This window comes from Neopelma chrysocephalum, unplaced genomic scaffold (genome assembly GCF_003984885.1).
Source record: "Neopelma chrysocephalum unplaced genomic scaffold, ASM398488v2 Primary Assembly neopelma1_25, whole genome shotgun sequence".
Classification (NCBI taxonomy): Eukaryota; Metazoa; Chordata; class Aves; order Passeriformes; family Pipridae; genus Neopelma; species Neopelma chrysocephalum.
Genome location: NW_020897694.1, coordinates 39,191,875 through 39,203,777, shown reverse-complemented (window position 1 = coordinate 39,203,777; position 11,903 = coordinate 39,191,875). Strand labels below are relative to the sequence as shown.

The 11,903-nt window shown below is 35.1% G+C and overlaps 1 protein-coding gene across 3 annotated transcripts in view; it reads right to left on the bottom strand.

The window, feature by feature from the left end:
* Positions 1 to 640: 640 nt before the first annotated feature.
* CCDC138 (coiled-coil domain containing 138) overlaps positions 641 to 11,903 on the bottom strand; it is a 37,398-nt gene continuing 26,135 nt past the window's right edge. For all 3 annotated transcript variants that reach the window (XM_027675012.1, XM_027675011.1, XM_027675013.1), the window contains 2 exons: positions 1,879 to 2,017; positions 641 to 1,201 (listed from right to left, as the gene is read on the bottom strand). In XM_027675012.1, coding sequence (XP_027530813.1) covers positions 1,030 to 1,201; positions 1,879 to 2,017 — 311 coding nt within the window. In that variant the 3' untranslated portion in view covers positions 641 to 1,029. The remainder of the gene's footprint in view (positions 1,202 to 1,878; positions 2,018 to 11,903) is intronic.

Sequence of the window (11,903 nt, the reverse complement as noted above, 5' to 3'; positions counted from 1 at the left end):
TTGCAGTTAGAATTAAACTTCAAAAGCAGTTCAAAGACTTCTGGCAAAAAAATATGAAAAAAGTACAAAAATGAGAAATAAACCTCTGAAGTTTTATACTGACATCAGTGTTAATCAAAGACTGAAATACAGCAGATCTTTAAGCTTTAACTGCATTTTGAATTTTACAAATAAAGAGTTTCAGTAATTACAGTACAAATCAGAAATGGAAGACTAATTTGAATTTTTAGAAGTATTTTTAAAAAGTATAAGAACTTCTGAACACTGGTCTGTGGCAGACAAAAAATACATGCATACTCAGAAAAGAAATGTGGGTACTACAAGGATTGTATTGCAAATTAATACAAAACATAGCAGAAACAATAAAATACAATAATTTTATATTAGGGATTACTATTGCCAGGCATTTTAAGAAATGCTTTTACTTACATTTGCAGAGACATTACAATCCAAAGTTGCACTAGAAATTTGTACAAAGCAGGATAAAATACTAAATGTTACTTAAATACAGGAAATGATCATACAAACACTAAGATATTCTGAAATGAAACCAACAAAATTTCTCATTCAGTACATCTAGTTATGTTAAATCAAAATCTGGTTTTAATCAATAAAACTGTAATTATCTCAAAAGGTCTGTTATCTATCAACCCTAAAATTTATACAATTTTCTGAAGAGTCAAAGGTAACTAAGACTCATACCTGTAAGGAAAGGTTGGTATTTCTGATCTGCTTACTCAAAGGATCCAATTCCTTAGATTGCATGAGTTATTCAGAACAGCAGCATTGTTTCACTTTGTTAAAAAGTATTGAAGAAAGCCACTTAGCATATAACACAATTTTTCATCTTCCTTTTTATGAATGAGAATCTTTTTTATCAATGAGAATCCACACAATACACAGTCAATTATACAATCCTGAGGTTCTGCTTAATTTATTTATAAAAATCAGTTAAAAAAATGTCATATTTCAAGTAACATAGGCAGTTGTATAAATTTAACAGAACAATAATTAGATTCAAAGATAGTGCTAGTGACTTGTGCCTAGACTAGAGGCAAGAGAGTTACCCCTCAACAATCCCAAATTCAGCAGAATTGAATTGAGGTTTATATAGAGGAAGGTGTGATCTGGATTTGTAGTCCTATGCAACTCTTGAATCATTTGGTGAAGAGCAAACAATTCAAACATCTTCTTATTGCTTCTGCAAAAGATTTGAAATAAAATTACGTCAATTGAAAATTGAGAGGTTTCATCTAAACATTAAAGATGCTATACAAAATTAATTTTTAATGAAGAAAAATGTGCACTATATTGGGAGTTTAATATAATTCTTCTATGTTGCATATAGTATTTCTAATCAGAAGGTTATCAATGTATTGTAAGCAAAATCTTGGCAAAAATTTCTAATGTCAGTTATGGTTTATATTAGATTATTTTATAGGAAAACTTTTTTTCCTAGAGTTCAATTTTATTCCTTATAAAAATGAAAACCTCAGTTTTGTCAACAGCTTTAAGTCTACTGTAAAAGTTATTCAGTTTAGATACCGACTTTCATAAATGAAACAACCCCATTAAGCAACGCACCAATGGAGATCAGCAGCACATCACCACTGATTTGATGACCTCTGTTACAATAAACCAATAATTAGTAAGCAATGGGAACATATTTTTAAAAGATTAACATTTCCAAAAGGGCTTAAATGGCTCAAAATTTCAAATTTTGTTTTTGAAGGAAATGAAAACTGATGACACTAGAATGCAAATCACAGATGAGACTAAATTTTCAAGTATCCGAGTAAAACTGAAGGTCAGAGATTCCAAGTCCCCAAGTTTACTGATCTAATTATAACTAACAGAATAATGGTAATAAAGAATTACTTTATTCTGGAGAGTTTTTGCAGTATAACACAGAGCTTTTCCAAAACTGGAACATCCAGCTTAGAACTTCGAAGCAATACAGAACAAGTCCGGAAGAAGGATTCATTACTGCACGCTTCCAGGAAAGGCTGTAAGGAACCTGTAAAAAGAAATAATTTAAAAACTGTATCACAGAGTTCAGTGCAGGGAAAAGTACAACAGCTATTGAAAACCTTTAGAAGGTTTTAAATGCTTCATGTTGTGCAATTACTATAACAATAAAATAATTCAGTTTATGCTGCGCATGTGATACAAAAGTCAGGTAAAACTAGAAACTGAAAAAATGCAAGTTCCTAAGAGTTCTGACACTACTGATCCTTGTATTAAAACAACATCTATTCCCTTGAGAACAAAGGAAGACAGGAAACAGAACAATTTAAAACTCAAATAAAAATTCTTATATTGGACATGTTTATTCAATGCTCATTTAGCACGATTCTTTCCTTTTGATGACATAAGTGGAACATTAAGCCATGCAAAAAGACTCAGTGTCATGGTTTAGGAATGGTGCTCCCCAGCTTGGTGTTTCCACTGAGACTCTCCAAACCATGCTCCCGTTGAGATAAGAACAATTTAACGGAAACAGCAATGAGATAAGAAAACAAACAGTTAACAGCAACAATATTAATAACAAAAGTGTACAGAAGAGAGAGAATGATTCACATGCAAACAATACTCACTGTGGAGCTCAACTCAACCCAATCACAGCCACGCCACCCGAACCGCTCCGAGCCAGCGTTACCCACCGCTCCTCCCACTGCGCTTACTCAGTCAGAAGGAACCCCTTCTCCTTTCCCCACCCCCCGGCTATGAGGTGAGGTGGTACAGAATAACCTCCGGGTCCTGGCCATGACCCCTCCTGGCTACTGCAAAAACTGACCTTGTCCTGACCGGAGCCAGGACACTCAGAAAGAATATTTTAAGCTGCTGCAAATCACATGGACAGGGATAGTACATGTAAGAGATTGTGTGAGACCTGACAGTCTTTCATTATTGAAATATTGTTCCCGTACTCTGTTTCAAGACAGGCAACGTAATAATTAAGAGGCAAAAGTAAGTGCTGGAGAACAATTAAATACCAACAAAACTCCCTTAAAATAGTGGATGAGATTTTATGTCACACTGTATAACATTTTCCTGTACCATGTTTCCCAATATCTAATCACTTCAGGATAAGATTAAATCTGTTCCCTCGTTATCTCATTCTTGGCTCTGATATTACAGGCTAATTTATAGCAAAAACATAGAGAAAATACGTAACAATTTGTTTTTCCTTAAAATTAATAGTCTTTCATATAGCATAGGGTATTTGCATTAGTAGAATACACATATGAGGAAAATACTTTAATGTTCACATAATGTTAAAATATTTAGTGTGTTCCACTTAAAAAGAAACTGCAATATGCAAATTATAGCATAAATCAATAAACAAGACATTAAAAAAATTCTCTGCACATACGCTGAATACTGTAATTTAAAAGTTGCTTTTATCAGTACAAAGAGGCCTGGATGTATGTTTTGGTCAAAATTTTCCTTCTCCTTGTCCAAGGATATACAACTTATTAAATATAACAAGTAACCTTGGAGTGAATTCAAGTTTTTAATTTATTTCAGAAGTTTTACTGATACAACATCAGAAGAAATGCTACAGAAAACTACTTGGAATAGGGCTTAAAAAAGAAGTCAACTTGGCATTTAAAGTCAGCCTGAGAGCCCAAACAACTAATTTTCTCATAGCTGGGCATTTATACTGAATAGTAAATAAGGATCCAGTAATTCTTATTCCAACAAATGACCAAGTGCCACGTCCTTGATACAGTGAACTCATGAAACATGTGGGCCTTTGCTGCTTTACACCCTCAGATCAAGAGACTGAGAAACATCAAATGCCTTTAGCATAGATCAGAAAAACTATGGCCATGTGTAATCTTTCCCCTCTTTTCAACAGAGGTGCTTTTGGCAAACTGATTTAAAATGCTGGATTCAACAGGTAGAATACACAAAATAATAGGATGCATGGATGGAAACCATACAGATGCAGGATATTAACAGAGTTTGGAAGCAAGAGGACAACCTTGCAGCAATAAAAAGCAAGATGACAACTGATGTATTATGAAGTTTGGAAAAGGCAGGCAGATGTTTTGTGGTTTCCATAGCTGAAGTTTCCTCTGTTCTCTACCCAAAGCAACAAAAAACCTTAATTATTCAAAGAGATATACATTACTGATGTAATGAATCATTATAAATTAATCTGGTTTTATGTTTACATCTACTCTCATGTTTCTTGCAATCTTTCTACCATGTTCAATCCACCTATGGTTTTATGTATACTGTTCTCTCACTTTTAGTACTTTTTCCAGTTACATTTTGCAGTCTCAAAATTGTAATAGCAATAAACATAAAACTCGAAAGTAAAGAATAAAAATAAGCACTAATCAGTAAAAAATATACTAAAAAAAAGATAAGTAAAGATTCTATTTCTTGTTTTATTTTACCTTATGGTCTTCAAGGTATACCACTTTTAATATTTCTTTTACTATTTCTGTACTTTCGCTACAGAAGGTATTATTTTTCAGAAACTGTCATATAAAAAACCTCAGGGCTATCTGTCAATTACAGCAAACAGAAAATCCTTAGATGAGTTCACCATATGTGCTACATTCAGTGACACATGACTGACATACACTCAAGATTCAGTGCTCTTTACTGAGCTACTGCTCTCTGTGACAGAACTTTGAGGTTATTAAGTACATACAGCAGTGTCTTAAACCTGGAAAAATAATTTAACCCAGGATTCACTTCTAGTATGATGGTGTAAATCCCTAGGGAGTCTAACTTGTTAAAATCCATGAGAAGAGGTGACAAAACTATGAACAGAAACAGCAAGTAAGTAAACTACAATGAACACAATCTACCACCTCAAAAGTACTTCCTGACAAAATATTTCTATCACTTAAGATTGTTTGAAGTAAAATTTCTATACAGATAGCAAAAAGAGATAACCTTCTCTAAAGCAAGAAAAATCTAGGACTACAAATTATGTAGTCCGTAACTTTATAGAAATTCTATAGAAATTCTATAGAACTACAGTTTTATAGAAATTCTTCTAAAATTTGCTAAAGTTCCCACAAATGACTGCCTATTCCCAAGAAACAGAAATGGTCCTATCAACTTGCGCTGCACCACTGCTGAAGGCTGTTTTAACAACAAAAACTTGAAACTAAGTAACTCTTACTTAGCAAAGATGCTTATCAGAAAGTAAGAAAAGTATAAGTAAACGTGTGAGAACATTGACATTCAAGAAGTAAATTGAGAAGGGTTTATCTTCTTTCTATTGCCTGTTAAAACAACAAATGGTTTTATAAAACTCTCATTTAACATGACTTCTGACTCAGCTGAACTCTGATTCATGAGATCTGAAGGTAACAAAGACTGCTTCGATGAATAAGGCAATCCTACAATTTATTCCTATATATATCCTTAAATAGCCATAAAATGCTTTCAATTCCTTTTCTGCAGGGTAAACAAATACCTGCAGAATATTCTGCTGACCTGGACATTTCTTTGCTGCCTTGCTCTTACTGGTTCCTTAAGCATATTACATTAAAAAAAAAATATATATATATATACAAACACACATACATATACATCCTCTAAGAATGGTTTTGACTGTGAAGTTTACAAATTAATGTAAAAGACAGCATTACTTTTAAGATAGAGGATTTTTCCCATAAAACAGAAGGGCCAAAGTGGAAATAATTTCTAGAAGTTCATAAAGTTCAATCAAATGAAAGCAAACTGATAAAAGCAGATGTTTAAATGTACTTTCTGTACACTGCTTGTATACTCACTTCAGGTAAGTTTTTGTAGAATATATTCTCAGTAATCAGAAAATGAACAAAACATATAATTTAAATGCAACTCTAGCTGATTAACTAAAAGAATATAAGCTTCACCTTTTAAAATATTTTGGTGGCTTAGATTTGCATTGATTTTGCTTTTACTTCACTATTTTAAAAAACTAAATTGGAATTCATCCTGGCAGGACTTTGTCACAATTTAAAATACCTACAAAAGCCTCCACTGGTATCCTTAAAAAAATTGCAAGATGTTGTAGTTGCATTAACTTAGCTTGACTGGTAGACTGCAATGAACAATGAGCAATTTATCACTGTTGACAGAATTAATCTGAAATTTACCCTCAAAGTAATCAGTCACTCACAGCATAAAATCTCACCAGCTATAGTTATCCAGAAAATTGTTTCATACATAAAGCTATGACACTTCAGAAAATTAAAATGACAACTCTAAGTTCATGTTTTAAGAAATTAATGATTACAGTTTTGTAACACTTCTAATTGTGTGAGGATCTGCTGGGAGAAAGGGGACCACATAACAGCAATGCAAGTGAATGATGGAGCACTGTCTACTAGTGTGGAAAAGTTAACTAACACAAAAGTTAACTATGCACCACAGTAGAACACTTCAAAGGAAACAGCAATATCACTTGCTTATATCCAACTGTCTATAGCACAGTCACCTGTAAGATTTGAACCATTTGCTGAATTTATCATTTTCTCCTGTAATCAGTAGCCAGGACTGTTAAGTGTCAGTGGTTAAAGCACAGTGTAGGTGCTCACACAGGTGACACTGAATTAACAGAGCCCAAGTGACAACTTCAGTTGGTCATCCAGTATGTGTTGATCTCAGCATGATCTGAATTGCTCCTCAGTTTTCTAGGGTGTGAAGACATTCACACAGACATGAGACAGGATGTATAAGAGAACAATATCATTCTCAAATGGCAACTGGAGGTTACATCCAGAAAAAAAATTGTAATAGAAAAGGTTAAAAAATTAGCAGGAATATTTATGCCACAAGACATGCTTGGAATGAAAAGAAGCCTACAAGGAAAATAAAAACGGTCAGAAAAGAAAGCTATGTCTTGGAGGTCAAAAACTATAAAAAGAATATTATGAAAAGTCAAGTTAAGTCAGAAAAAGTTATGTTTCTTAAGAAAAAAAAGTTTTCCCAGGCATTTAAGTAAAAATAGAACAAAAAAGAGGTAGTGGGGTCATCTCACTAACCAGGCCCACTAGACATATGACTTGGGGCAGCACACCAATGTTTGAGGAACTGTGTGAGGTCCTCTGGTCTGGAGGTCTTCAAAATTAGGGCTTCTCATCAAAAAAGGGTGACAAGATCAATAGTATATCTGAAGTACACCTACACCAATGCATGCAGCGTGGTCAACATACAGGAGGAGCTGGAAGCCATTGCACAGCAGGAAAACCATGACATAGTAGCCATCACAGAGACATAGTGGATGACTCTCACAACTGGAGTGCTGGATGGATGTAAACTGTTCAGAAGGGACAGGCAGGGAAGGAGAGGTGGTGGGGTATCCCCATATGTTAGGGAGTGTTTTGACTGTCTAGATGATGATGGTGATGACAGGGTGGAGTGGGTGGAGTGTCTGTGGTTAAGAATCAGAGGAAAGGCCAAGGCAGATATTCTGTTTGGAGTCTGTTACAGACCACCCAACCAGGATGAAAAAGCAGATGAACCAGTCTATAAGAATCTGCGAGACATCTCATAATTGCTAATTGTTCTCATGGGAGACTTCAATTTACCAGATGTCTGCTGGAAATACAATACAGCAGATGGGAAACAGTCCAGAAGGTTCCTGGATTGCAGAAGATCGTAGCTTCCTGATGCAGCTTGATGAAGGAGACAACCAGGGAAGATGTCCCATTGGACCTGCTGTTCGTGAGAAGAGAAGGACTTGTGGGTGACGTGGTGGTTGGAGGCCATCTTGGGCACAGAGATGACAAAATGATAAGAGTTTTTGTTTCTTGGACAAGTAAGGAAGGGGGCCAGCAGAACTACTAACTGGGACTTCCAGAGGGGCAGACTTTCGTCTTTTAGGAGACTGGTGGAGAGAGTCCCTTGGGAGGCAGTACTGAGGGGCAAAGGAATCCAGCCAGGAAGGCTGGACATTCTTCAAGAAGGAAATTTTAAAGGCACATGACAGGCTGTCCCAACGTGCCAAAAGACAAGTTGGTGGGGAAGCAGACCAGCCTGGCTGAACAAAGAGGTTTGGCTGGAACTCAGGAAAAAAAAATAAGAGTTTATGGCCTTTGGAAGAAGGGGCAGACACCTCAGGAGGACTACAATGTCGTGAAGTTATGCAGGGGGAAAATTAGAAGGGCCAAAGCCCAAATAGAACTTAGTCTGGCTATTGTTGTAATAGACAATAAAAATGTTTCTATGGATACATTAATAACAAAAGGAGGGCTAAGGAATTTTTCCATCCTTTACTGGATGTGGGAGGAAAACACGGTGACAAGGGATGAGGAAAAAGCTGAGCTGCCCTAATGCCTTCACTGTCTCATAGCAAGACCAGTTCTCTTCCACTTAGACACACACAAGTTTACGGGGTCAGAGGAGATCCACTCAAGGGTACTGAGGGAGCTGGGGTAAGTGCTCACCAAGCCACTTTCCATCATTTACCAGCAGTCCTGGCTAAGTAGGGAGGTCCCAATTGACTAGAGGTTGGGAAATGTGACATCCATCTACAGGAAGGGCCAGAAGGAGGATCCAGGCTGATCAGCCTGACCGTGGTACCAGGGAAGGTCATGGAGCAGATCATCTTAAGTGCCATCACACGGCAGGTCCAGCCAGCATGGATTTTAGAAAGGCAGGTCCAGCTTGACCAACCTGATCTCCATCTATGACAAAGTGCCCCACTTGGTGGATGAGGGAAAGACTGTGGATGTTGTTACCTGAACTTTAGTAAAGCCTTTGACACTGTTTCCTACGGCATTCTCCTGAAGAAACTGGCCACACGTGGAGTGGATGTGAGCACTGTTTGGTGCCTGGTAAAAAGCAAGTCAGAAAGCAGCACTTTGTGAAGAGAGAACAGTCAATGCAATATATATGTTGGATTTGGACTAAAAAAATGGCAAACTGAACATACGTGCCCTTCAGTAATAAAGATATTTTCAGGAGCTAAAGCAGACAAATAAAAAAGGAAATAAAATGTACTATAGGTTTATCTGTAAGTATGTGTATAGGAACTATAGGTATGTTGACGCAGAATAGTCACATACTTTTCTAGTAAATAAATGCTACAGCAATTATAACTCATCTAGAGTTCAATATCATTTGATAAAGCAACACATGTAATATTATACTGGAGAAGATGGGGGTTAGAAGAATGACTGGAAGGTCATTCTAGGTCATATAGTGTAAGGAATTGGCTAAAAATGAACTTCAGTTTTAAATACTGATTTTTGCAATTGTGCTTATTTGGTGTATTAATGACTATGGCGTGAAGATAGGAATAGTCTAATGAAATCCTATGCTGGAACTGCCAACTTACAATGCAACAGGTATAAAATACATGGAAAACAGAATTATCTTACTTGCTAGAAGAGCAGAAGCATAAAGATGATACATTAAGAAAAAACAAACATTTTTTTTGGAAAATCATTGATTAGAAACATCAGAGGATGAAAACTTTTGGTGTGCTGATTGAATTCAGTGTGTGTATGAGCAATCAACATGGTCTAACCATTAAAGACTGATTCTAATGAGGCCTGAGAGAGAAAAAACCCATTTTACAAATAATCTAGACAGCATTTTAAATCGAAGCTATAAACCATTATGGGTTACTTTGTTCAATAAATCAGAAAAGGCCTAATGAACTACTAGAATCACAAAAGGAATTGTAACTCTCTTACAGAGAACATCTAAAGGAGTTTTATTCCAACACTTTTTCTGTCAGAGCTTGACTGCCTTGTTTCCCCTACTCCCATATCTCAGCTCCTGTAAAAACTAGCTCAGAACTAAGCACAGTATTTCAATCTCAAATGCAAATAAGGAAGCCTTTACATAAACAAACACAACCTGGCATGACCTGTAATTCTGTTAACATCAGATTGCAAGTGAGCAGGTAAATAAAATCTGAACCCTGAGAATGTGTAGATGTTACACAAACTGCACAATTTTTTACTATTGACTTCACAAAAAAGCCCTTCTTTATGAAATTTGAATTATGACATTGCTCTAAAAACAGTTGGCTAAAAAGTACAGTACACATATTTGCTGGTCAAATACAAAATATAATGTGTACAAAAATATTTTTTCCTAATTAAATCATATTTAGTTTTAAATTAAACCATTTTATGAAAAGCAATAAAACTGTAAACTGTTTATTAATGAAATGCAAGTTTAGTAAATAAGAGCAAACAAGATCCTACTTGAATAAACTTTAGTGTTCTAAAGATTTCACAACTTAAATTGACTTGAAAAGGGATGTGTATATCCACATACTGATATAAACAACTCTTTTTAACATGAAATACTTTAAAAAACTTAGCATTCACATCTCCCTTCAAAATTGCAAGCTGCTTATGAACTACAGCAGTGCCCTAAATGAACAGTGAAGATTTACTTCTGAAGTGGCTACTTGGCTCTACATAACTTTATATTTAATGGCCGCTTCTCTTTCTTACTTTGGAGTGAATGACACAGAGGTCTAAAATTCAGAATGGCTAAGCATTACACGACTGTTACTAAAACAAGGACAAAATAATAACAGGTATTATTTGTTATTAGACAGAAGGCTACTGATACTTCATACTAAATTAATTTAATCAAAATCAAAATATTTAAACTAAGCTTGCAATTAATTAACAAAAATATGTACAGAATTTTGGTGTACTTGCTTGTTTTCAACATATACAGGTTGGTTGTAACATTATCTAGGCTGCATTTAACAGAGTTAGAGATACTTATCTGTGGTTAAAGTACTAAACTAAAACATCTATTAATTCAACATAATTATTCACTGTTTTTAGAAAAATGAATAAAAATTACAGGATAACAGAGGAAGGATTTCCTTTTAAATGGTTTGTATTTCAATGCTCATCCCACATAAGCTGTAAATAATTTCTTTCGCTATAGCTTCAAACACAATTCCTCAGGAGAATTGTCACATCTGCCTTTCACAAAGGTGAGGGGGAATCCTACCTTAGTTTGATATTCACAAACTTCACAATTTTACCCTTTCAGTGCTGCAGAATAAGCTCACTTCAAAAGTTACAATCCTGCAAAGTTACCAGTTACCAATAAAGATATTATTATGGAAAAATTAAATTCAATCTGTTTAAGCATACAGGCATTTTTTACTCTATGCTTCACTACTGCTTGTAGTCTGTAAAGTCTCAAAATGCTAAGACTCAAGAGAAACCATAAAGGGGCAGGTTTGAGTTTCCTTGACAGATTCTGACCACTGACATTTTAGAAGTATCTGTAGAACAGTGCACATTGTAGAATACCTAGCATCAGTTATGGACGCATTCCAATACAAAGGAAAAGAGAGAGTGTAGGTAGTCCATGTAAAAAGATTCAGTTTACATGTAAATAAGCACAGCTTCTTACTACAATCTTTTTATCTTCACTGGCTTGATTAACTTCCCTATGAGATGAATACATCTGGACACAGACTTGGTTATCCATAACCATACTATTTTCTTAAAAAAAAAATAAAATTAGAAGTAAGGCTCGGTGCACGTGTAAATACAGCCTACTTTTGAAGTCACTAAAAATCTTCAGTGATGTTAATATGGTTAAGAAATCACAGTTAAGCCCAACCACAATGTGCCTTAACTTACAGTAAACAAATGAAAGAATAATTTTGAGATGACTTTTTTTGAATATGCACTTATCTCAATTTGTGAATAAGTACACGCTAATGCAAAATATACTCTCTGCAAAACAGAAATAGGCTTGAAGAGAAAGAAAATATAAGTTTTATTTAAAGCAAAGGCTAGTGTTTTTTAATGTCCAATGAGCAGGTAAGTTTTGATTTCATTGAATGAACTTAAGGTTGGGAAAGGGGAACTTATTAATCTACATGACAGAAGTCAGTTATCACTGCAGGAAAAATTTAAGACATATAATACCTTTGTATAAAAGTG